Below are 27,437 nucleotides of genomic sequence, written 5' to 3' on the forward strand. Positions count from 1 at the left end.
AAATCCTGTATAGTACAGGTTGAGTATCCCACATTGGCGTTTCTATAATGGGTGCAATGCGGTGCACACGGGCCACTGGGTCCAGGGGGGACCCACACCGCACCCATTTTAATCCTTACCTTTCCAGAGTCCAGCGCCGGGAGCTGTGATCGCACTGTAAATCGCAGCCAAAATGGCCGCCGCCCATGCGTGGTAGCCAAATTGGTTTCCGGATCATGGCGGGCGCCATGTTTCCGGAGACCTGCGCATGCACAGTAGACTCTGGCACAATGCCGGAGTCTACAGCGCCGTGCAGAAGAGGGGACACAGCCGGAGGTGCACACTGGCCCCCTCCTCTGTAGAAACGTCCCTGGTATCCCATATCCAAATATTCCTAAATACAAAATATTCCGAAATACGGAATTTTTGGAGTGAGAGTGAGATAGTGAAACCTTTGTTTCCTGATGGCTCAATGTACACAAAGTTTGTTTAATACACAAAGTTATTAAAAATATGGTATTAAATTACCTTCAGGCTGTGTGTATAAGGTGTATATGTAACAAGGTGTGGTATAATGAGAACTATGGCAATTACAATGTATCATAATATGAACTGGAGGAGCATTATGTGGCACAACATAACCTGGGGCACTACAATGTGACATAATATGAAGTGGGGGCAGTGTGTGGCATGATGTAATCTGGGGTACTACAATGTTGCATAATGAGAATTGAGAACACTATGATATTGCATGATGTGTCTTTCAGCCACAGTTATCAAGTATCCAGTCTTCAGTGTTCTTCAGCCAGAGTTATTAAGTATCCAGTTTCATCCTAAGAGTCAGTCGCCATAGACATCAAACAAGTATTCCAATCCTACACTCTAGTTCCATCTCTTCATCTGAAGAACCTCCGGGAACATCAAAACCAGTCTCGTGACCGTGACATACAGTATTGTGCATAGGGAGCACAACATTGTAGTATAATGTGACCAGGAGGCACTACAACGTGGCAATATATGAACTGGAGCCAATGTGTGGCATAATATAAACTGGAGGCACTACAATATTGCATAATATGAACTGGAGGCCATGTGTTGTAAAGTGGCATAATGTCAACTGGAAGCAACGTGTTACGTAATGTGAACTGGACACACTACAAATGTGGCATAATATGAACTGAAGGCCATGTCTGGCATAAAGCGATAATGGGGCACTATAATGTGGCATAATATGAACTGGAGGCCATGTGTGGCATAATGCGATAATGGGGCACTATAATGTGGCATAATATGAACTGGAGTCCATGTGTGGCATAATGCGATAATGGGGCACTATAATGTGGCATAATATGAACTGGATGTCATGTGTGGCAAAATGTGATATTGGGGTACTATAATGTAAGCATATTATGAACTTGAGGCCATTAGGGGTGATTCAGATCTGATTGCTGTGCTGCGTTCAGATAGTCACTGCCCAAGGGAAGTGTATATTCACCGTACATGTGTGCAATCGCATGTGTACGCCGAGCTGCTAAAAATCCCTCAGTCAATGGACAGCTACAAATCTGTTCGCACCTCACTCACCACTGAATGATTTTTGCACTGTGTGCAGTCTGTACGCAGCTTAGGACTTACTCCTACAGTGCGATGAGAACAGGCTGATCGGGTCTGGAGCTGACGTCACACACCCTTCCTGAAAATGCTTGGGAACGCCTGCGTTTTCCCTGACACTCCCAGAAAATGGTCAGTTATCACCCACAAATGGCCTCTTCCTGTCAATCAGCATGTAAAGGGCTGTGCATTTTTTGCACCAGCCTGTCGCTGACCGGCGATGCTGTTTGCCGACGCGTGTGCGCATTGCGGTGCATATACATGCACAGTCTATTGCTGATTGTCCGCTGTGCGAAAACGCACAGCAGCAATCAGATCCGAATCACCCCTCATGTTTGGTTTAATGTGAACTACTGTAGGTGCACCGTGTGGCATAATGGAAAATATGGCACTACCATAATATAAATAATCTAGGTCATTAAGATGTTACATAAAAATAATAAGGGCATTACTAAAATATAAATCACTGCATTGGAGACCCCGTCAAAATGTTGCTGTGGGGCCACTAACTTCTAGTTACGCCCCTGCTGGCAGGTAATCCTTTATCTATTTAACTTCTGATTGATTCAGTTTTTGCAATATAACAACTGCAGCAGGAACTGAACCAGGAGCCAGGGTACCGATCCTCTGAGAGGGATGTGGTACGGTATGTTGACAGTCATGATGTCAGCATTCATCATGTTGACATGGTCATAATATTGACATTCATTATGTAGACAGTGATGAAATGTTGACATGTTAGAAATATTGACATATTGCCCTTGGTGTGGTGATTTGCCTGTTCCTGATGTCAGCTCTAGCTAGGCCTATGGGGCCAGTGCCAGATTAAGGTCCACATGGGCCTGGAGCTGACATTTTTGACGGGCCTATTGTGTATTGCGCAGTGGGTGTGATTAGCGTCACAGGGAATATTTTACGGTGTGGACATGGGGTGATGTGGCATACTACATCACTGCACTTCCTTCCCACACTACATCTCTTCACTATATCACTACTACAGTACATACGTACTATGGGGGTCATTCTGACCAGCGGTTCTTCGCTGTGGTGCGAACGGGTCAGAACTGCACGTGCGCGGCGGCTGCAATGCGCACGCGCGTTGTTGCCCATCGACAGCCGTCGCCGGGCAACGACCAGAAGAGAGAAGAAAGTGATCGCTAGCGCGATCGCAAGGAGATTGACAGCAGGGAGGCGTTCCGGGGCGGATACTCACCGTTTTCCGGGCGTGGAGATCCAAACGCAGGCGTGACCAAACGTTTGGAGGGCGGTTGTCTGATGTCAATCCCAGGACCTTCATCCCTGGATCCATCGCACAGGGTAAGTAAGTCTCACCCTGGTCTTGTTTTGTAGAAAACTTTTTTAGTATAGCAGGGCTGCACAAGCGATCCCAGCCCTGCTATGTTATAATACACTCCCCCATAGGCGGCGTCAGGTTGATCGCACGAGCAGCAAAAAATTGCTACATGCGATCAACTCGAAATGACCCCCTATGAGGCATATTTATCACAATCCACATCAGAGATGTGGATGGGATGCGATAAATTCAACCAAAATCGCATTGTGATAATTGAATACATCATAAGGATGTATCAATTATCACATAAAGGGGCAGAGCTTGCGAGAAAGCTCCGTCCCCGAAAATCCAGTTACAACAATTCTCAGGGTATTCTTCATGAAAATGGCCCTGAGATTGTAAAGCACATGTACCACCACCGGCTAACAACCACCACCCCCCATCCCTGTGACCCTTTAGGCCTCAGGAGTTTTTGTTAATAATTGTTTCCCAGACTGAGTCCTCACATGCTCCCTCCATGATGTGCTTTGCTTTATTTCATGATTTGTTGTCGTCTTCCATGGCATGCTTTTTTGTCAATGTTAATGTATAAATATTCTCATACACCACACACAGATGTGTACACACAGTCTCTCATGCAGTATTGTACTGTACAAACACAGACACTATCATACACAAACATGCCCACACACCATGCACATGTATACACATTATCACATAAAAACATGTGATTTAATAATGTACACTGAAACATATTGTTCATACATAAAAAAAAAAAAATAGCCCAAATATCAACAGATACAGTAGTATCTGACTTACTAGTGGGAAATGTGGTTGGGAATGTACACCACCCCAGCCAGACCCTCATGCAGCCTGCCCACCTGGAAGCCCTGAGCCGGCAGCTGCTGCTCCTGCCCAGCTAATGGCACCTGGAAGTGCCAGCAAGCCAAAGCAGATGGCAGCCTCTGGTTTGCGTTCCACAGTGGAGTGAAAATCCTGGAAGCGTTGCAGCCAGCCCAGCAGACGTATGAATTACCCTGGGCCGGCAGAGCCGAGAACGGGACTGGCCCAGCGGAGACTTAAGGTGCATACACACTGGGCGTTTTTGCCCAGCGTGTATGCACAGAGATGATGGCTGACATCGCTGGGCTGAAAAGCGCTCAGTGCGTACACACTAAGCGCTTTTCCCCCCGCCCAGCAAAGTCAGCGGGGGTGAACGGCTTTCCATAGCTATGGAAAGCCGCTCACCCCGCCGTTCATCTACTGGTAATACCAGTAGATGAACGGTGGCCGCCAGCGATGAAGCGTAAGCGCTCATCGCCGGGGCATACACACTGTGCGGCTTTGAGCTGAAAGCAGCTCAACACACCAAAAGTGACCTGCTCTCAGCTCACAATCGCCCAGTGTGTATGGGTCTTTACAGTGTAGATGAATCCGACACTCTCCTAGCAGAAGCCTGTCCCCCAATGATTAAACAATTTCCCAACAGACAATAAAGAGCTCTCATATCACTCTACTCCTACCAGGCATCCTCTGGCACTAACACACCCACTATAAGCTGAAGGGTTAATACAGGCAGAACACAGGGCCCAATGTAACGGCACCTACATCAGCTTCTACCTGGGCACATCCTCCCCTCTCTACTCCACAGCGGCCTCTATCTGACCTCAGAACCCAGCACTTGCCTGCTACCAGCCCAGCTGAAGCAACTTAACAAGGGGTCTCACCCATGGCAGTGTCACCCGCGGCTGCTCCAGCTGACCAGGGCGCTGCACGGCTCCTCTCTCAGTTGGTGCTGGGTGGCTCCTCTCCTTGCGGCGCTCCCACCATCAGACTCTCCTCCTGAAATGTCTCCGGCAGGGCAGGCTTTCCGGGTCTGACTCCTGGGGGTCCTCCAGACAGGGTGCTCACTGCGGGGCTCCTCTCTCACTGCCTGCGCCGCGCCCGGGTAATGCAGCCGGGCTCGTCTCTGGCCCTGCCTCTCCCAGCATCCTCTGATCTCCTCCATCCTTCCAGAGCAGGTGCGGGTCCTTGTTCCCCGGTGGTGGAACTCATCAGGGTCCATCGGTGCGGCGCATCCCTGCCCTCCAGCATTCAGGCAGCCGCAGCCTATCCACAGCCGGGGTCCTGACAGTCATAACTCGGACTGACATAGGAGAGAGAGGCTTCTGTCGGACGGCTGCGGGCAGGGGTAATTACTAGGTGGTGTTATTTTGGATGGGCGGAAGGGGAGTGAGATGGGCTGTAGTGGTGACAGGAAAAATGTTTTCCTGTCACCACTTGCTGAACTGCCTGGGATGCTTTGGGCCTATTTTCAATGAGGGGCCTGGAGCTGCAGCTCCATCCGCCCCATTGTTAATCCGGCCCTGTATGGGGCCGGTGGTCACGTGACTGTTACTTCCAGGTCAGACTTCTGATCCTCCAGCATTTCAGTATTCCTCCCCTAAACCTAATTCCTACTCCTAACTTTCTATCTATTGCTTAACCCTACCCACCTTCCCGTGCAGCCTAATCCTATCCTGCCACTAGTGCCTACCCTCCCATCTGCAGGACATTGTGGTATTGACATTTTGAATGTCAACATTGTAAATGTAGTCCTAATGACTACATTCCCTTTGAGAGACATATTGTAAGGGCATAGTAATGTCAGCAGCTCCTGGTGTAATAAGTACTGATAGGCTGGGTGAAACGTGACCAGAGTGTCATGACTGTTTGTTATGTGAAGTCTGTGGGGGTAACTGAAGGACTATGTGTGGAGTTGGCTGGTTTGAAGGGAGCAGTGCGATGGAGAGGCAAAGAGCAATCCCTGACCGGGAATCAAACCCGGTCTCGGCAGAGAGCCGTATCCTGACCACTGGAACACCAGGGACTTTGGTGTTGATGACAGGATGGTCAATGTAGTAGGGAGGAGTGTAGTAGTGGATTAACCGGCTGAGTACTGGATGGATACGGTGGGTAATAATATAACACTCTCCTTACTTGATAAGTAATATGGCAGGGTGATGAGCGAGAGTTAATAGGACCAATGTTGAGCAAGGTTTGGCTGGAACCAATGATGATACTTTGGGATAAAAACCAAACTGGAGGTCTGACCGAGCTGGATCTGGGAGAACTGGACTGGAACCAGATTGTAATGCAACCAAACTGGAACAGGACAAACCAGATTAGAATGCAACTGTACTAGAACCGGACTTGAGTAAAACCGGACTGGTACAAGACAGACCGGATTCGAAAGCAACTTTACTGGAACTGGACTTCAGTGCAACTGGACTGGAGTGCAACCGGACTGGAACAGGACAAACCGGATTGGAGTGCAACTGGACTGGAACAGGACAAACTGGGCTGGAATGCAACTGCTCAAAGGATTACAGGTATTAAGGTAATATCTGTAACTCTGGGAAGCTCAGCTACTAGACTCACACACTGAGCTGTGTGATTCATGGAACTGGCAGATTCTGAAACTCAGGTCTCCTTACTTATACCCCTTGGTGCTTGAGGATTGGGGGATAGAGTCAGGTGATTCAGGTAGTCTCTGTCTGGCTCAGGAGTGGATGGATCATGGTCAAGTGATCAGAACCTGTCACATCAGTAATCCAGGTTAGGCTCTGATGTGGATTGAGGCCTAGCAGGCCGGGAATAACTGAAGCCTAAACACCAGGCATCAGAGCACTATGGAGAATCAGATGCTGAACTGAGGAATTCTCACACAGGTGACTTGATTATGGTTTTACACTGCAGCTTGTGTGCTGAACTGTGAAGCAGGTGCATATTCGCAAAGTATATTGGGCTGCAGAGCAGATGCAGGCTTGCAGGAAATACTGAGGTAAGTACACAGAACATGAATGATTTAGTCAGGACCGTGACACAGAGTTTGTGTGAGTTGGTTAGACAGAATGTATCAGTCCAAGATGGTGGCACTCATGATACAGAGCAGCTGCAACCGCCAGGAGAGGAATGCCAGCCACATTTACAGATAAGTGATAAATAACAGACTCAGGGAGGGATGTAAAATATGGTCAAAACCCAGAAACATGGTTTGACAAAGCTCCAGAACGTTTTGCTTATGGGCTTTTTTTCCCATAGTGTCCAGAGAGGGATCAAATAGGATCCTTCCCAGTGTTCCCTGAATGCACAGAAGGAGTCCTGGGTCATAAACCCGGGTGTGCTTATCAGGGCCATAACTAGGGGTGTGTGAGTGCAAGGCTCTGTGGGTGGCACCTTCGCTTCCCATCAGCCCTTTCTTCTGGCTAGCTGGGTGCATGGCTCATTGCCACGTATCATTGTGGCAGTGCCGCCTAGAGTGACCCACTCTGGGCATGCCATGTACCCTGTCACCTGTAAGTGCAGCTGCTGTTTTATCGCACAGGACATCTCTAAACTTATGCTGATGCTGCAAGAGGCGGGATGTTTTGCATTTTCTTGATACCTCCCACCCTCAGGCGTCTCACAAGGACACAGATGGCAGCAAAGTGACATCCCTAGACCCAGTAACGGAGACCCGAACTCTGATGTATGACACTGGCATTCCTTACGGATTGCTTTTTCTTACTACCTGCCCCATTCTTGGCTATCTATTGTGTAACATCCATTCGGATGTGTCTGCAATCCAGGCTGCTGAACTCCAGTAACAGTTACCAGACACCCTTCCCGTGGCACCATTAACTCTACCAGAATTTTATACAAGACTGGCTCATAACAGTAGTTAGTGCAGCCTGCCATATTGTTCTTCAGCGTTCCTGGCAGTGGCAGGACAGTACTGGATTAATGGGAGGGGGCCAAGCGATTGCCTGTGGGCTCCCACACTATCCATCTCTTTACGTGAATACTGTAGGTGCCCAGAGGCACCTGGCCCCATTGTCCATAGGTATTCATTGCAACAGTATCCCCTGGCCATGGAAGTAGATTCCTCCATGATAAAAGATCTCCAGTGGCTTTATTCCTCCACCCACATGTCCATGGGTCCCCATTGAAGAATACTCCCATCCAGTGGCCTGCAAAGTGCAAACCACTTTTCTCTGACGTCCTAGTGGATGCTGGGGACTCCGTCAGGACCATGGGGATTAGCGGCTCCGCAGGAGACAGGGCACAAAATTTAAAAGTTTGACCACTAGGTGGTGTGCACTGGCTCCTCCCCCTATGACCCTCCTCCAAGCCTCAGTTAGGTATTTGTGCCCGTCCGAGCAGGGTGCAATCTAGGTGGCTCTCCTAAAGAGCTGCTTAGAAAAAGTTTTATTAGGTTTTTTATTTTCAGTGAGTCCTGCTGGCAACAGGCTCACTGCAACGAGGGACTTAGGGGAGAAGAAGTGAACTCACCTGCGTGCAGGATGGATTGGCTTCTTAGGCTACTGGACACTAGCTCCAGAGGGACGATTACAGGTACAGCCTGGATGGGTCACCGGAGCCGCGCCGCCGACCCCCTTGCAGATGCCGAAAAGAGAAGAGGTCCAGAAACCGGCGGCTGAAGACTTCTCAGTCTTCATGAGGTAGCGCACAGCACTGCAGCTGTGCGCCATTGCTCTCGGCACACTTCACACCAACGGTCACTGAGGGTGCAGGGCGCTGGGGGGGGCGCCCTGGGCAGCAATGAGAAATACCTATTCTGGCTAAAATACATCACATATAGCCCCTGGGGCTATATGGATGTATTTAACCCCTGCCAGGTTTTCAGAAAAACCGGGAGAAGAAGCCCGCCGAAAAGGGGGCGGGGCCTATTCTCCTCAGCACACAGCGCCATTTTCCTACACAGCTCCGCTGCTAGGAAGGCTCCCAGGCTCTCCCCTGCACTGCACTACAGAAACAGGGTAAAAACAGAGAGGGGGGGCACTTATTTGGCGATATTAACAATATTTGAGCTGCTATAAGGGGAACACACTTATTTAAGGTTGTCCCTATATATTTATAGCGCTTGGGTGTGTGCTGGCAAACTCTCCCTCTGTCTCCCCAAAGGGCTAGTGGGGTCCTGTCTTCTATCAGAGCATTCCCTGTGTGTCTGCTGTGTGTCGGTACGCGTGTGTCGACATGTATGAGGACGATGTTGCTGTGGAGGCGGAGCAATTGCCTGTAATGGTGATGTCACCCCCTAGGGAGTCGACACCAGAATGGATGGCTTTATTTATGGAATTACGTGATACTGTCAGCACGCTGCAAAGGTCGGTTGACGACATGAGACGGCCGGCAAACCAGTTAGTACCTGTCCAGGCGTCTCAAACACCGTCAGGGGCTGTAAAACGCCCTTTACCTCAGTCGGTCAACACAGACCCAGACACGGACACCGAATCCAGTGTCGACGGTGAAGAAACAAACGTATTTTCCAGTAGGGCCACACGTTATATGATCACGGCAATGAAGGAGGTTTTGCATATCTCTGATACTGCAAGTACCACAAAAAGGGGTATTATGTGGGGTGTGAAAAAACTACCGGTAGTTTTTCCTGAATCAGAGGAATTGAATGAAGTGTGTGATGAAGCGTGGGTTACCCCCGATAGAAAACTGCTAATTTCAAAGAAGTTATTGGCATTATACCCTTTCCCGCCAGAGGTTAGGGCGCGCTGGGAAACACCCCCTAGGGTAGATAAGGCGCTCACACGCTTATCAAAGCAAGTGGCGTTACCGTCGCCAGAGACGGCCGCCCTCAAGGATCCAGCTGATAGGAGGCTGGAGAATACACTAAAAAGTATATACACACATACTGGTGTTATACTGCGACCAGCAATCGCCTCAGCCTGGATGTGCAGTGCTGGCGTGGCTTGGTCGGAGTCACTGACTGAAAATATTGATACCCTGGATAGGGACAGTATTTTACTGACTATAGAGCATTTAAAGGATGCATTTCTATATATGCGAGATGCACAGAGAGATATTTGCACTCTGGCATCAAGAGTAAGTGCGATGTCCATATCTGCCAGAAGAAGTTTATGGACGCGACAGTGGTCAGGTGATGCGGATTCCAAACGGCATATGGAAGTATTGCCGTATAAGGGGGAGGAATTATTTGGGGTCGGTCTATCGGATCTGGTGGCCACGGCAACAGCCGGGAAATCCACCTTTTTACCTCAGGTCACCTCCCAGCAGAAAAAGACGCAGCAAAAGGACATTCATATTTGCCCCGAGGCAAAGGAAAGGGTAAGAGACTGCAGCAAGCAGCTCCTTCCCAGGAGCAGAAGTCCGCCCCGGCTTCTGCAAAGGCCTCAGCATGACGCTGGGACCTTACAAGCGGACTCAGGGGCGGTGGGGGGTCGCCTCAAGAATTTCAGCGCACAGTGGGCTCACTCTCAGGTGGACCCCTGGATCCTGCAGGTAGTATCTCAGGGTTACAGGTTGGAATTCGAGAAGTCTCCCCCTCGCCGGTTCCTAAAGTCTGCTTTGCCAACGTCACAGGGCGACGGTATTGGAAGCCATTCACAAGCTGTATTCTCAGCAGGTGATAGTCAAGGTACCCCTTCTACAACAGGGAAAGGGGTATTACTCCACGCTATTTGTGGTACCGAAGCCGGACGGCTCGGTAAGACCTATTCTAAATCTGAAATCTCTGAACCTGTACATACAAAAATTCAAGTTCAAGATGGAGTCACTCAGAGCAGTGATAGCGAATCTGGAAGAAGGGGACTTTATGGTGTCCTTGGACATCAAGGATGCTTACCTTCATGTCCCAATTTGCCCTTCACACCAAGGGTACCTCAGGTTCGTGGTACAAAACTGTCATTATCAGTTTCAGACGCTGCCGTTTGGATTGTCCACGGCACCCCGGGTCTTTACCAAGGTAATGGCCGAAATGATGATCCTTCTTCGAAGAAAAGGCGTATTAATTATCCCTTACTTGGACGATCTCCTGATAAGGGCAAGATCCAGAGAACAGCTGGAGGTCGGAGTAGCACTAACCCAAGTAGTGCTCCAACAGCACGGGTGGATTCTGAATTTTCCAAAATCCCAACTGATCCCGACGACACGTCTGCTGTTCCTAGGGATGATTCTGGACACTGTTCAGAAAAAGGTATTTCTTCCGGAGGAGAAAGCCAGGGAGTTATCCGAACTCGTCAGGAACCTCCTAAAACCAGGGAGAGTGTCTGTGCATCAATGCACAAGAGTCCTGGGAAAAATGGTGGCTTCTTACGAAGCGATTCCATTCGGCAGATTCCATGCACAAATTTTTCAGTGGGATCTGCTGGACAAATGGTCCGGATCGCATCTGCAGATGCATCAGCGGATAAAATTGTCGACAAGGACAAGGGTGTCTCTACTATGGTGGTTGCAGAGTGCTCATCTGTTAGAGGGCCGCAGATTCGGCATACAGAACTGGGTCCTAGTGACCACGGATGCTAGCCTGAGAGGCTGGGGAGCGGTCACACAGGGAAGAAACTTCCAGGGCGTGTGGTCAAGCCTGGAAACGTCTCTTCACATAAATATACTGGAACTAAGAGCAATCTACAATGCTCTAAGCCGGGCAAAACCTCTGCTTCAGGGTCAGCCGGTGTTGATCCAGTCGGACAACATCACGGCAGTCGCCCACGTAAACAGACAGGGCGGCACAAGAAGCAGGAGGGCAATGACAGAAGCTGCAAGGATTCTTCGCTGGGCAAAAAAATCATGTGATAGCACTGTCAGCAGTGTTCATCCCGGGAGTGGACAACTGGGAAGCAGACTTCCTCAGCAGACACGATCTTCACCCGGGAGAGTGGGGACTTCATCCAGAAGTCTTCCACATGATTGTGGTCCATTGGGAAAGACCAATGGTGGACATGATGGCGTCCCGCCTCAACAAAAAACTGGACAGGTATTGCGCCAGGTCAAGAGACCCTCAGGCAATAGCTGTGGACGCTCTGGTAACACCATGGGTGTACCAGTCAGTGTATGTGTTCCCTCCTCTGCCTCTCATACCCAAGGTACTGAGAATTATACGGCAAAGGGGAGTAAGAACGATACTAGTGGCTCCGGACTGGCCAAGAAGGACTTGGTACCCGGAACTTCAGGAGATGCTCACGGAAGATCCGTGGCCTCTACCTCTAAGAAGGGATCTGCTTCAGCAGGGACCGTGTCTATTCCAAGACTTACCGCGGCTGCGTTTGACGGCATGGCGGTTGAACGCCGGATCCTAAGGGAAAAAGGCATTCCGGAAGAGGTCATCCCTACCCTGGTCAAAGCCAGGAAGGAGGTGACTGCACAACATTATCACCGCATTTGGAGAAAATATGTTGCGTGGTGTGAGGCCAGGAGGGCCCCGACGGAGGAATTTCAACTGGGTCGATTCCTACATTTCCTGCAAACAGGATTGTCTATGGGCCTCAAATTAGGGTCCATTAAGGTTCAAATTTCGGCCCTGTCGATTTTCTTCCAAAAAGAATTGGCTTCAGTTCCTGAAGTCCAGACTTTTGTAAAAGGAGTACTACATATACAGCCCCCGGTTGTGCCCCCAGTGGCACCGTGGGATCTCAATGTAGTTTTGGATTTTCTCAAATCCCATTGGTTTGAGCCACTCAAATCGGTGGATTTGAAATATCTTACATGGAAAGTAACCATGCTACTGGCCCTGGCTTCAGCCAGGAGAGTGTCGGAATTGGCGGCTTTATCGTATAAAAGCCCATATCTGATTTTCCATTCGGACAGGGCAGAATTGAGGACGCGTCCTCAGTTTCTTCCTAAGGTGGTATCAGCGTTTCACCTGAACCAGCCTATTGTGGTGCCTGCGGCTACTAGCGATTTGGAGGATTCCAAGTTGCTGGACGTTGTCAGAGCATTGAAAATATATATTTCAAGGACGGCTGGAGTCAGAAAATCTGACTCGCTGTTTATACTGTATGCACCCAACAAGCTGGGTGCTCCTGCTTCTAAGCAGACGATTGCTCGTTGGATTTGTAGCACAATTCAACTGGCACATTCTGTGGCAGGCCTGCCACAGCCTAAATCTGTCAATGCCCACTCCACAAGGAAGGTGGGCTCATCTTGGGCGGCTGCCCGAGGGGTCTCGGCGTTACAACTCTGCCGAGCAGCTACGTGGTCAGGGGAGAACACGTTTGTAAAATTCTACAAATTTGATACCCTGGCTAAGGAGGACCTGGAGTTCTCTCATTCGGTGCTGCAGAGTCATCCGCACTCTCCCGCCCGTTTGGGAGCTTTGGTATAATCCCCATGGTCCTGACGGAGTCCCCAGCATCCACTAGGACGTCAGAGAAAATAAGAATTTACTCACCGGTAATTCTATTTCTCGTAGTCCGTAGTGGATGCTGGGCGCCCATCCCAAGTGCGGATTGTCTGCAATACTTGAACATAGTTATTGTTACAAAAAAATCGGGTTGTTTATTGTTGTGAGCCATCTTTTCAGAGGCTCCTCTGTTATCATGCTGTTAACTGGGTTCAGATCACAAGTTGTACGGTGTGATTGGTGTGGCTGGTATGAGTCTTACCCGGGATTCAAAATCCTTCCTTATTGTGTACGCTCGTCCGGGCACAGTATCCTAACTGAGGCTTGGAGGAGGGTCATAGGGGGAGGAGCCAGTGCACACCACCTAGTGGTCAAACTTTTAAATTTTGTGCCCTGTCTCCTGCGGAGCCGCTAATCCCCATGGTCCTGACGGAGTCCCCAGCATCCACTACGGACTACGAGAAATAGAATTACCGGTGAGTAAATTCTTATTTTCCAGACCCTGCACACGCTTATGTTAATTACTGACTACTACTACTGACTGTAGTTATGCATTTGTGCACCTTTTCGGGGGAAATTAGATTGTAAGCTCTACTGATGCATAGACTGATACACAGGAATAAACATTCTCTTACTTTACAATGCTGCATAATATGTAGGTTCCATATAAATAAAGGATAACAGTGACAATAAAGTAAGAAAGAATGCTGTCCGACTCCTTACCACCTCTGTCATCACAGTCCTGCTATTGCAATTGGGAGTAAATATGTGAATACAGAGTTGGACGTTGTTAGGGAAGCATCCCATTCTGTGACTGTGGAGTTGCTAATCGTTCTGTAGAGAATATTATCTGTGGTTCACATTTTACTAACTGTACTTCAAAGACAACGCGTCCTGTGTGCAGGAGGAGATACTGAAACTAGTCTAGAACCTGGAAGGATGATGCACGCAAATAATATTGTGCAAAGCACAAGATAAATGAGACGCAACAAATGTTTCATGAGATATTAAGCTTCTGATAGAATTAGAGATAAGTGTAGAGCGATCTGACAGAACTGAATTCTGGGATACCGAGCTGAAATGAGACATAACTCGGTTGTGCACTCCAAACTCGGAACCCAAATGAGGCAAAACATAATTTTCCTGGAAATGCCAGGAGTTTTGTATCATATATAGTTTGTCAAAAATAAGGTACAGTATCCGAATAATGCAGAAGTAGCTGCAGCAGATATCAGAGAGCAGCCCCCATCGGCTTCTATAAGGTATTATGTTTATTGGGGGCTAAATTGCTATTGTAAATGTCCCAGGGTGACATAGGGGGTCATTCCAAGTTGATCGCTCGCTAGCAGTTTATAGCAGCCGTGCAAACGCATTGTCGCCGCCCACTGGGAGTGTATTTTAGCTTAGCAGAAGTGCCAACGGTTGTATCACAGAGCGCCTGCAAAAAATTTTTGTGTAGTTTCAGAGTAGCTCAAAACCTACTCAGCGCTTGCGATCACTTCAGACTATTCAGTTCCGGATTTGACGTCACACACCCACCCACCCAGTGTTCGCCCAGCCACGCCTGCGTTTTCCCTGGCACGCCTGCTTTTTCCCGAACACTCCCTGAAAACAGTCAGTTGCCACCCAGAGATGCCCACTTCATGTAAATCACTCTGCGGCAACCAGTGCGACTGAAATGCATCGCTAGACCCTGTGCAAAACTGCGTCGTTCGTTGTGCCCGTACGTCGCGCATGCGCATTGCACCGCATACGCATAACTGCCATTTTTTAGCCTGATCGCTGCGCTGTGAACAAATGCAGCTAGCAATCAACTCGGAATGACCTCCATAGTGTGCCTGAGTTGCACGCAATGTTAATGTTCATGGAGTCAATTTTCTGCTACGGAAATCCCTAAAAACTCATACGGTGCACGTGTCCATGTCCAATGTTGCACATTCAGGAATGAAACGCCCAGTAATGTGTATGAAAAATATGCTGGGCGTTTCAGGTAAGTGACTGGGAGGTGGCTATTGCGATGTCTTTTGGCCATTTTATTGGGGTGTCACAGGCTTGTTGCTGATGTGGTTGCGTACACAGATGTTTAATCGCTCACACTGGAGGACATACTCCAAAAAATCACTGAATTTTAGATCCTCTCAACTCTTTAGAAGTTTTGATACATCTCCCAATAAGTCTGGTCTCTCAAATGTCAAACCAAGAGAAAGAACATAGTAGCGCATCCCAAACTCCTTGATACCTCAAAGCCATAACTTTGTGTCCTGTAGATCCATGGTGGGGGTGCTATCGTGCCCTCTATGATCAATGTAAGAGACAAAGCTTATTCTAAAGAAATATCCACCGTGAACTACAACGTTCAGTGTATCCCATTCGTAAGTTGGCATATCTGGCAGAGATCAGAGTTGCCAACTCTGCAATTGAAAAGATTGTGAATTCAGATAGAGAAGCTCGGGCTTATCCGTAGTGGGGCACGCTTTGGGTGTGGGTTGGCCAGACAAGATGCATGCTTTACTTTGAAGTGGTGATGTTCCCGAAAGCCCAACACACAGGAAGCAGGTGTGCGGGGCGAAGCGGGGTGGGGGGTACTTTCTCACAAGCATATATCTTGAGGGGAATATAATAAATGTAATTATTTTTTCACACAGACTTCCAATTACAGACAAACATCATGGCCACTTTCTTAAGAAGCCAATGAACCAACATTCATGTTTTTGGACTGTAGGAGAAAACTGAAGCACCCAGAGGCTGTAAGCAGACATAGGCGGAACACATAAACCCCACATCTATAGCACCATGATTGTGCTCACATCCAGTGTCTGCTACCCACAGTCCTTCCTCTCAGTGAAAACTAATTCTATAGTTTGGCAGACATACATTATCAGAGGTGCAGAGAGGGGAAAGGTACTGAGTGATTACCCAGGCCTTTTGGAAAGACTTGGAGGGGGCCCTGGTCAGCTGCTGAGGGGGAGAAATGTCCTTCTTTGCAGTACACAGTATGGCTTTGTGGCACAGCACATAGTACTTTACATTGTTTTGTTCAGAGGTCATGCCTCAAAGATTGGCCATGCCCCCTCAGTACCCAGGCCCTGTTATTGTCTAAAGGGCCCTGTACATTAGCACTTGTAGGTTCAAAATTCTGACAATGGGCCTGATTTAGATGTGGTTGGAGGTGCGCCCTGTGCCGCAAAGTACCAATTATTGATACTTTGCGAATACGCAGGATGGCAGCAGACGGTCAGTGATTGATAGTCTGCTGCCGCTTAAAAAGCAGGGAAGGTGATGAAAATGGAGGCATGTTGCCGCCATTTAGGGGGAGGGGAGAGGCCAGGGATCTCCGTTGTTGCATGGAAATTACCTGACCTCTGCTATGGGTGGCTTGCATGTCCCCATGGGTGCTGCAAGCCGCATGATAGTGAGTGTTCCAATGCCTGCGTCTTAGGTTGGATCAATACTGCAGCATTAGACTTCTGCTTGTAATAGACGCCTTCTGCTGCTTTACCATACAGAGCTATCACTGCTGCTTCCAATTAAGCAGCAGTGATAGCAACTCCAACCACATCTGAATTTGCCCCAATGTGACAGCCAGTCGTGTATCTGTGTTTCGGCAACCTATGCTAGATTCTGTATTTGGCACCCCTGACGCTGACACAGTATAGACAACAAATGAAGAATGACAGGTGTGCAAATCCTTAATCGTATTTTTCTTTCTTGTAAAAGGAAGGATGTTAATGACTGCATTTCAGAATACGTTTTCAAGTGGGTGTTTTTCTCCACCCAGGAGGACATCCTGTTTTGTAATTTAATTCTTTTTTAGAAAGATACTATCGGGAATTTGGGAAATCAGCCTACACCGAAACATCAAATGGCAATAAACTGATTCATACTGTATAAGAAATACTGAAATAAATTCCAAGAAATCATTCAACGTACTGGTCAAGAGGAAAATGCCGTATCATCAGAACTGCAGGCTCGTCTACTGAGCCAATAAGAGAGGACAACAGAATTTAGCTTATGAAAGCAAAGTTAGGACTGGGAGTTCCTGTTTGCCTTAGTGCCCCATGTGACAGGATACTTCCTTATCATTTACAGGCCACAACTTTCCCTGGATGTCGCAGTATGTCAGAAGTCAAGGATCAGTTTGGTTCTCCATCAGTTTTAACTCAAGACTCCTAGGACTGAAGCCTTTACATCTGCACCATTTCTTCCTAGACACTTGGCAGAGTATATAATGAGATTACAATGACTGCCTCCATCATTCTCATACTTCTGTACTTTATCCGCCCATCGCTTCAGCTGGGTGAGTTACCTCCTACCTACCTTTACTGCTGTGATGTGTTGTAGTTTTTGTTGTGTTTACAGGTGGGAATGTGCACAATGACAGAGTCTTATATAATCACTGCTAGGAACAACACAATGCACATAAATGATATGAAAGAACACAAGGTGGACACTATTATACAGTATATGTGCACTATAGCATTTATCTTGCATTCTAATGTACTTACAGTATTTATCTAGTAGTCTATCTATCTATCTATCTATCTATCTATCTATCTATCTATCTATCTATCTTTACATGGTATATGAACAATCGCCATACATAACAATGTCTGCATATACAATTGCTATATGCATACTATAACAACACTGATTACAATTACAGTTGTTATATAGACAACAATTGCTACGTATATACTATACTATAGCAGTACAATAGTATACTATAATATACAATAATTGCTGCTATGATAATATATAATAATTGATACATGTATAGCAGTGTCTATATATACAACAACCATAATGGCTACATGTATAACAACAGCAATATTTCATATATACATATATATATATATATATATATATATATATATACATATATATATCAATTTGGAATTGTAGGCACTCACCAGTAGTTTTTCAACAGGCAAACAGCTGTTTCCTGGTTGTTTGTTCAATGATGTCTTGAAAAAGGTCCTAAGGTGACCGAAACGTCGACATAATATTCATGTATCCGTGAGTTATCATTAAATTTGCCTTTTGAAAAACTACTGGTGAGTGCCTACGATTCCAAATTACTATACACTGGCCTCTGGGGCCCTTTGTGGAGCACCAAACTGTTGTTTTTTTGAAGCCTGGAGTGTGGACTTATTCAAATGTGTATATATATATATATATATATATATATATATACACATATATATATATATATACATATATATATATATATATATATATATATATATATAATTTACAATTGCGTCTGTGGTCAGCTTACATGCTCATGTGCATCCTAGCAAACCGATTGCGGCAAGAGTGCATATGCACGCACCCACCACATTTATAGCACCTAATTCGCAGGTGCGACTATACTCACCTCGGCGCAGCTAACCTTAGACGCGATGCATGCGCATATGCATTGCATGTAAGAGAAACACATCTGTATATATATATATATATATGAACAGAAAGTATGAGCGCAAACAGACGGTAATATACTTTCTTAAATATGTGTATACATATATAAACACACATAGAAAGTCCAGTAGAACTAAAATGTCCACAGAATTAGATGAGAAACAATGTTCCTTAGGTTCACTGACAGCCAATATCGTTTGGAAAGGAAAATTTGTCAGTGTGCACTTCTGGAGCTTCCAGCTGTCGCCTCCCCAATGTTACCCGATCCCGAACGGGTGATAATCCTGACAAAAAATTGAAGAAACAGGGAGCGCCAATAGTGCATTAAAAGAGTACAATGGTTTTTATTTTTTTAAAAATCCAGATCGGTCACAAGTAAAAAACCCGTACCATAAAAGGCGGTCAAACCACCGCTTGTATAACCAGCATAAGATTTTACCCCACTGTGCGAAGCAGTATTCTCGATTTCAAATCCACGACGTCAGACCACGCCCATACGCGTTTCGTCATTCGACTTCGTCAGTAGGCTTGGTCTGAAGTCACAACAAAAATAATAATAATAATAATTTTGTTTTAAATAAATAAATCACTATACAGTTTAACCCATATAACTTACATTCAAATGGGTATAAACATGACATAAAATATAATCAAATCTCTCTAGTGCACAGATAATTAAGAATAATGGATATTATATATCCACATAACAAACAATAATTTATAACAGAGAAATTCATCCAGACATCAAGATATATAAATAAATGGCAGTGGAATACATAAAACCAATTAAATCCAATTATACAAATGAGCAATAACAACATAAATAAGCGAAAATCGCTTAATTTGCTGTTCGACATATTATATTAAATGAAGACATATTGTGCATATCGCGTTGAACAAACACCTCTATATTTAATTCTATTCATCCTAAGAACTCCTTGTTTTGAGAGTAGTGATACTTTTATTGGTTGCAGTAATCGCAATCACTTTTGCGCCTGATACTTGGTATTTCTCCCTGTGCTCCCTTCAGCGTTGGACCTATAACATTAATCCTGCCCCTTATTTTATTTAATCCATCACGTGACTCACGTCACTGCAAAGTGGAACAGCACCCGTTCCGAACATATATATGCATTGTATACAGGTATATGAACCAATCCAAGCATTAATAGACCAGGACTTATTTGAAAAATATGTTAGGACAAGGGGAGAAAGAAATTGACGGGTATATATACACCAATCAATATATTAAAAAAGGGGGAGGGGAGGGGGGGGGAGAGAGGGCTCGCGCTTACTTAAGCACTGAATTTATATAGATAGAAAAGATTGACTGCGGTGGGTTTTATTCCAATCGTGGGGAATATGGAAACAATGATGATAACAACGAAGAAACATAATAAAAATAAGACATAATAAAAAATGATTGCTTGGGCGAGCAAATCCACAAACATAGCTGAACTTCCTCCGTACCACGCACTGTTTATTCTAAGAATAAAGATAAAGATACCTTTGTCAATCACAGCACTCGCAATCACTTTAGCGGCCGACAATGGATGTCTCTCCCTCCGCTCTCTTCAGCGTTTAACACACATCGCGTTACTCTTGACCCTTATATTGTTTAAACCGTCGCATAACTCCCGTCATTGCAGGATAGAACTACACCCCTTCCTAACGTATATGGGCATCGTATACAAGTGTATCAATTAGTCAAGGATGTCAGAAATTTTTTAAAGGACCAGCTCTTGCTCTTATTTTAGTGCTGTATTAATAACGAGAGAGGAAGATTGACCAGTATATGAATCAGTCAGTATTTTAAAGAACGATTGCTTAGACAATATAATCATGGGGATGAAACAATTAACTACGGCTAGTTTTATCCCAACAGTGCTGGATGTAAAAACAAATAACTAATATATAAAAATGAAAAGGAAAATCATGATAAAATTAATAAAGAATAAATCCTCAATTTTTGACATCCTTGACTAATTGATACACTTGTATACGATGCCCATATACGTTAGGAAGGGGTGTAGTTCTATCCTGCAATGACGGGAGTTATGCGACGGTTTAAACAATATAAGGGTCAAGAGTAACGCGATGTGTGTTAAACGCTGAAGAGAGCGGAGGGAGAGACATCCATTGTCGGCCGCTAAAGTGATTGCGAGTGCTGTGATTGACAAAGGTATCTTTATCTTTATTCTTAGAATAAACAGTGCGTGGTACGGAGGAAGTTCAGCTATGTTTGTGGATTTGCTCGCCCAAGCAATCATTTTTTATTATGTCTTATTTTTATTATGTTTCTTCGTTGTTATCATCATTGTTTCCATATTCCCCACGATTGGAATAAAACCCACCGCAGTCAATCTTTTCTATCTATATAAATTCAGTGCTTAAGTAAGCGCGAGCCCTCTCTCCCCCCCCCTCCCCTCCCCCTTTTTTAATATATTGATTGGTGTATATATACCCGTCAATTTCTTTCTCCCCTTGTCCTAACATATTTTTCAAATAAGTCCTGGTCTATTAATGCTTGGATTGGTTCATATACCTGTATACAATGCATATATATGTTCGGAACGGGTGCTGTTCCACTTTGCAGTGACGTGAGTCACGTGATGGATTAAATAAAATAAGGGGCAGGATTAATGTTATAGGTCCAACGCTGAAGGGAGCACAGGGAGAAATACCAAGTATCAGGCGCAAAAGTGATTGCGATTACTGCAACCAATAAAAGTATCACTACTCTCAAAACAAGGAGTTCTTAGGATGAATAGAATTAAATATAGAGGTGTTTGTTCAACGCGATATGCACAATATGTCTTCATTTAATATAATATGTCGAACAGCAAATTAAGCGATTTTCGCTTATTTATGTTGTTATTGCTCATTTGTATAATTGGATTTAATTGGTTTTATGTATTCCACTGCCATTTATTTATATATCTTGATGTCTGGATGAATTTCTCTGTTATAAATTATTGTTTGTTATGTGGATATATAATATCCATTATTCTTAATTATCTGTGCACTAGAGAGATTTGATTATATTTTATGTCATGTTTATACCCATTTGAATGTAAGTTATATGGGTTAAACTGTATAGTGATTTATTTATTTAAAACAAAATTATTATTATTATTATTTTTGTTGTGACTTCAGACCAAGCCTACTGACGAAGTCGAATGACGAAACGCGTATGGGCGTGGTCTGACGTCGTGGATTTGAAATCGAGAATACTGCTTCGCACAGTGGGGTAAAATCTTATGCTGGTTATACAAGCGGTGGTTTGACCGCCTTTTATGGTACGGGTTTTTTACTTGTGACCGATCTGGATTTTTAAAAAAATAAAAACCATTGTACTCTTTTAATGCACTATTGGCGCTCCCTGTTTCTTCAATTTTTTGTCATATATATATATATATATACATATATGCAGAGGGAGAGATAACTGCTACATATACAATTGCTACAAACAGTATATGCTATAATAAGTGTCTACTGTACATATACAATAATTTCTACACATACAACAATGGATATTTATATAAGACCAGCAGTAGCTACATATACATCAATGGCAATACAGGTTGAGTCTCCCATATCCAAAAACTCGATATCTAAAATCTTCTGAAATCCCAAATCTGTGGAGTGTGACTGAGATAGTGACATCTTTGCTTTCCGATGGTTAAATGTACACAAACTTCATGCACAAAATGATTCAAAATATAGCCTTGAGAAAATGTATACAATATTTACATTTATATAAAAAGGTACAGATGGAACCATCAGTTATTTTGGAAACTTTAAGCGCTATTTATGTTGTAGTTAAATATGCGTATAAGGTATAACTGAAACATAAATGCATTTTGTTTTCAGACTTGGGTCCCATCCGCAAGATATCTAAAACACTTAATTTTGCATATGGGAGACTCAACCTGTATATGCATATACAACAATGACTATATATATATATATATATATATATATATTTTAGTACACACATACTGTACACACAATTCCTGCAGTATTTTTTCTGCCCAACTCTTAAAAAGAACATCACCGGCTGTCTGATGTTTTCCGTTTTTTTTTAAAAATTTTAGGACAAGACAGGGTAGTAACTGGCGGTATCCGGACTCTAGGTCAACATCAATTAGGTCGACACTAGAAATAGGTCGACACGGCTATTAGGTCGCATGAATAAGGTCGACATGAAAAAATGTCAACATGAGATTTTCAAATTTTTTATTTTTTTGGACTTTTTCATACTTTTTCATACTTAATACGATCCACGCGGACTATGATTGGGAACGGTAACCTGTGCCGAGTGCAGCGGAGCGAGGCACCTTGCCCGCAGCATGGCGAGCGAAGCGAGCCATGCAAGGGGATGCGGTGCACTAATTGGGGTTCCCGGTCACTTGATGCAGAAAACAACACCAAAAAAAACATTAAAAACTCATATCGACCTTTTTTCATGTTGACTTAATGACCGTGTCGACCTATTTCTAGTGTCGACCATGGGTGTCGACCTAATGGGTGTCGACCTAATTGGTGTCGACCCTGAGTCCCATACCCGTAACTGGCATATGTGACTTCAATTAATACATCAAATGAGTTATCTCATTAAAAAAAAAATACATTGCCACATATACAGTATATCTTATGAAGTTGGAATTGTTGAATTGCTTTAGACATGCAATGTGAGTGTTGGCAGCACTTTGCACTGTTATCTCCATTATAAGGCTAATTACATAATGTGCATATTGCATTGTTAATGAGGTGAATAATATTTTGTTGCATTAAAACATTGTAATTATTTGGATACTTTGTATACACATGCAGTGATTCCCTCTACAAGTGCACTGCTGGACAAGTGAATCCATTGGTGTATTGGTTTATACCCATGCTTTCTGTATTGTGTCTGCCTGCCGAAGGGAACACTACTGCCGTGCATTAGCGATCCTGATGCAGGATGAACGCAGACACCAAAGAGAGGTGTGGATCATTAGCTCTACAAGCAAAAAGTCTACAGTCATTAGATTGACCATTAATGGTCAACATACATTAGGTCGACAAGGTCAAAGGTCGACAAAGTCATCATATTGACATGAAAACGTTTGATAGTATTAAAGGTCGACATTGTCAAAAGGTCGACACGTGAAAAAAAGGTGACACAAAAAAGGTCGACCTAAAATTTGACCTTTTTTTGGTGTCCTTTTCGCCATCAAAGCACGTGGAACCCCACTTAGTGTACCGCGTTCGCTCACCATGCTTCGGGCATAGTGCCTTGCTGCGCTCAGCACAGGTTACTATTCCCAATCGTAGTCCACGTGGATGGTAAAGTATGAAAAAGTTGATGAAAATGCTAAAACCCCCAAAAAAGCTGTGTAGACCTATTGACCATGTCGACCTTTTGATCATGTTGACCTAATGCATGTCGACCATTAGTGGTTGACCTAATTACTGTTGACCTTTTCATGGTTGACTGGATACCCCAAAGAGAATGCTATTTTTATTTTCTTTGTATCTACACTAGTCCAGTTATGCAGATTCATCTTACTTGATGACTGAGCCGCGCGCTGCTGACGTGTCTGTGATTCTATGCCACTGCTAGTAACAGCCCCCCTGGGTGCATCTGAATGTGCAAGGTGAGACTCACTGAGCTCTCATAGATAAATTGGTGAATTTTAAGAGGTAAGGTCTATGGTACTCAATGGTGTAAACCTTTAGGGAGCACCCTTTAATAGTATAGCAGTAGGAGACTCCCATTTCAGTAAGTACAGTTGTCAGGGTGCTCAGGTAACTTCTGCAGGAAACACCCAGGGCAGCCATCAGGGGGGGACTGTGGGGACTTGGGTCCCAGGCCCATACAGGGAGGGGGGCCCACCCTTGGCTCCTACCGCCAATAGCTGTAGAGCTGCACCAGGCTGTGACTCAACATCAGGCTGATCACAGGGAGGACACCTTAAAACAATCTTTATTTGAGCATCAGCTCTCTGTAAACAGTTCCTGTAGGTCCGCAACACTCCATCTATTTGTAACGTCACAACGTATGACATCACATAGGGGTGGAGCAGTATGGCAGAATCTATTTTTTTGTGGGAGGGAGGGGCCCTGTCTATTTTGTCAGTCCCAGACCCCACAATTTCTGATGGCAGCCCTGGAAACATCTATTGTGCCTATGACACAGTATGTCAGTACGTCCATCGCAATCACTCTACATCCGTGTATCTGTGTGTGTGTGTGTGTGTGTGTGTGTGTGTGTGTGTGATACAGTCCAGCAGGGAATACACCCAAGTATCATAGACCTTAGCTTTTAATATTCTGCACTGTACCTATGAGAGCATGCAGGGGTGTCTCTAGAGAGGAGGGGACCTGTGTGCATACTCCATGTGTGGACCCCTCCTCTCCCATAGCCGTCACAACGCTGCTAGTGCTCTGAGCACTGTAGACTCTGGAACAGTGCCAGAGTCTACAGTGCATGCGCAGGACTCTGAAAAATGGCCGCCGCGCCATTTTTTCGGAGTCCTGCGCATGCGCTGTAGGCTCTGGCACTGTGCCCGAGTCTCTAGTGGTCAGTGCGCTAGCAGTGGCGCGACGGCTACGGGAGAGGAGGGGGCCCACACACGGTCAGCAATGGACTCCGGAAAGGTAAATATACGAGAAATGGGTGCAGTTTGTGCGGTGTGGATCCCCCGGGACTCAGGGGCCCGTGTGCACCTCACACACTGCACCCATTATAGAAACGCCAATGCGAGCATGTGACTCTCACTTGTATTTTAGGCACCATCTGCGGTGGGAGTGGGGGGTGGTTGTAGGTTTAGGCACTAAGGGGGAGAGTTAGGGTTAGGGTGCGGGGAAGGGGGCAGTTAGGTTTAGGCACCTCCGGGTGGTGGCTAGGGTTAGACTGCAGTTACGGGAGAGGGGGGAACAATCTTACCTCCCCCCAGGATTTACACTATCGGGACGCCGATGTCGGTATTCTAACTGAATCCAGATGGACTTATAAAAGTACAAACAAAGGCTAGTATTATGGACATATCAGCGTGCATATCAAAATGCATGACTCTAATCCACAATTAGAAATAACATGTAATCCAGAGTTCTTGTGCCCTTGATATTATTACTAATAATAATTGTCTGTCAAACTCACGCTTATGGGTGTACCTGAATAAAGTTTTAGAGTCCAAGGGAACAGTGCAGGGGTTAATTGGCTGGGGGTAGGGTTTTGATGATAACATTTGCATAAGCAGACCCCTCCCACTACTGCCAGGAAGGGACTGATGATGCAAAACATGGTTCTGTCCACCTCACATGAAGCAGGACACAGGTGGGCAACATGCTCTCCCCAATATTCATGAGTCTCCGAGTCATTCCCGGAGAATCGGCAAGCATGTCTTTAGGTTGTATTCTGAAATAGATATAGTCTATTTAACTCATATTCGCCTACTCTCCTGGAAGTTGCAGGTAGTGATGACCGGGTTCGGTTTCCGAGAAACCGAACCCCCCCCGAACTTCACCCTTTTTAGACGGGTCCGAGCCATACTCGGATTCTCCCGTATGGCTCGGTTAACCCGAGCGCGCCCGAACGTCATCATCCCGCTGTCGGATTCTCGCGAGATTCGGATTCTATATAAGCAGCCGCGCGTCGCCGCCATTTTCACACGTGCATTGAGATTGATAGGGAGAGGACGTGGCTGGCGTCCTCTCCGTTTATATAGTTATATACTACACAGTTGATCTGATTGCTTAGCTTATTGTGGGGAGGATTGGGGAGCAGCTGTTAGGAGGAGTACAGTGCAGAGTTTTGCTAATAGTGACCACCAGTTTTTTATCCGTTCTCTGCCTGAAAAAAATGCTCCATACCATATCTGTGCTCAGTGTGCTGCATGATATATCTGTGCTGAGTGCTCACACTGCTTAATTGTGGGGACTGGGGAGCAGCTATAGCAGGAGTACAGTGCACAGTTTTGCTGACAGTGACCACCAGTATACGTTTGTCTGCCTGAAAAACACTCCTGTGGTGTCTTTTTTTTTATACTATAAACGCAGTCTGCTGACAGTGTCCACCAGGTCCATTATACTGTATATAGCAGTACGGTAGGCCACTGCTGTACCTACCTCTGTGTCGTCACTCGTCGCCATAAGTATACTATCCATCCATCTACATTGTATACCTGTGGTGTCTTTTTTTTTAATACTATAAACGCAGTCTGCTGACAGTGTCCACCAGGTCCATTATACTGTATATAGCAGTACGGTAGGCCACTGCTGTACCTACCTCTGTGTCGTCACTCGTCGTCCATAAGTATACTATCCATCCATCTACATTGTATACCTGTGGTGTCTTTTTTTTTTAATACTATAAACGCAGTCTGCTGACAGTGTCCAGCAGGTCCATTATACTGTATATAGCAGTACGGTAGGCCACTGCTGTACCTACCTCTGTGTCGTCACTCGTCGTCCATAAGTATACTATCCATCCATCTACATTGTATACCTGTGGTGTCTTTTTTTCTTTATACTATAAACGCAGTCTGCTGACAGTGTCCACCAGGTCCATTATACTGTATATAGCAGTACGGTAGGCCACTGCTGTACCTACCTCTGTGTCGTCACTCGTCGTCCATAAGTATACTATCCATCCATCTACATTGTATACCTGTGGTGTCTTTTTTTTTATACTATAAACGCAGTCTGCTGACAGTGTCCACCAGGTCCATTATACTGTATATAGCAGTACGGTAGGCCACTGCTGTACCTACCTCTGTGTCGTCACTCGTCGTCCATAAAGTATACTATCCATCCATCTACATTGTATACCTGTGGTGCCTTTTAGTTGTGCGCATTAAAATATGGAGAACAAAAATGTGGAGGTTAAAAAAATAGGGAAAGATCAAGATCCACTTCCACCTCGTGCTGAAGCTGCTGCCACTAGTCATGGCCGAGACGATGAAATGCCATCAACGTCGTCTGCCAAGGCCAATGCCCAATGTCATAGTAGAG

The 27,437-nt window shown here is 45.3% G+C and overlaps 1 protein-coding gene across 1 annotated transcript in view; it reads left to right on the top strand.

Moving 5' to 3' along the window:
- The first annotated feature begins 17,098 nt into the window (after positions 1-17,098).
- LOC134927292 (macrophage mannose receptor 1-like) overlaps positions 17,099-27,437 on the top strand; it is a 340,668-nt gene continuing 330,329 nt past the window's right edge. Inside the window, exon 1 of the mRNA XM_063921538.1 lies at positions 17,099-17,316. Within this exon, the coding sequence (XP_063777608.1) occupies positions 17,259-17,316 (58 nt within the window). The 5' untranslated portion in view covers positions 17,099-17,258. The remainder of the gene's footprint in view (positions 17,317-27,437) is intronic.

Source organism: Pseudophryne corroboree, chromosome 5 (assembly GCF_028390025.1).
Source record: "Pseudophryne corroboree isolate aPseCor3 chromosome 5, aPseCor3.hap2, whole genome shotgun sequence".
Taxonomy (NCBI): Eukaryota; Metazoa; Chordata; class Amphibia; order Anura; family Myobatrachidae; genus Pseudophryne; species Pseudophryne corroboree.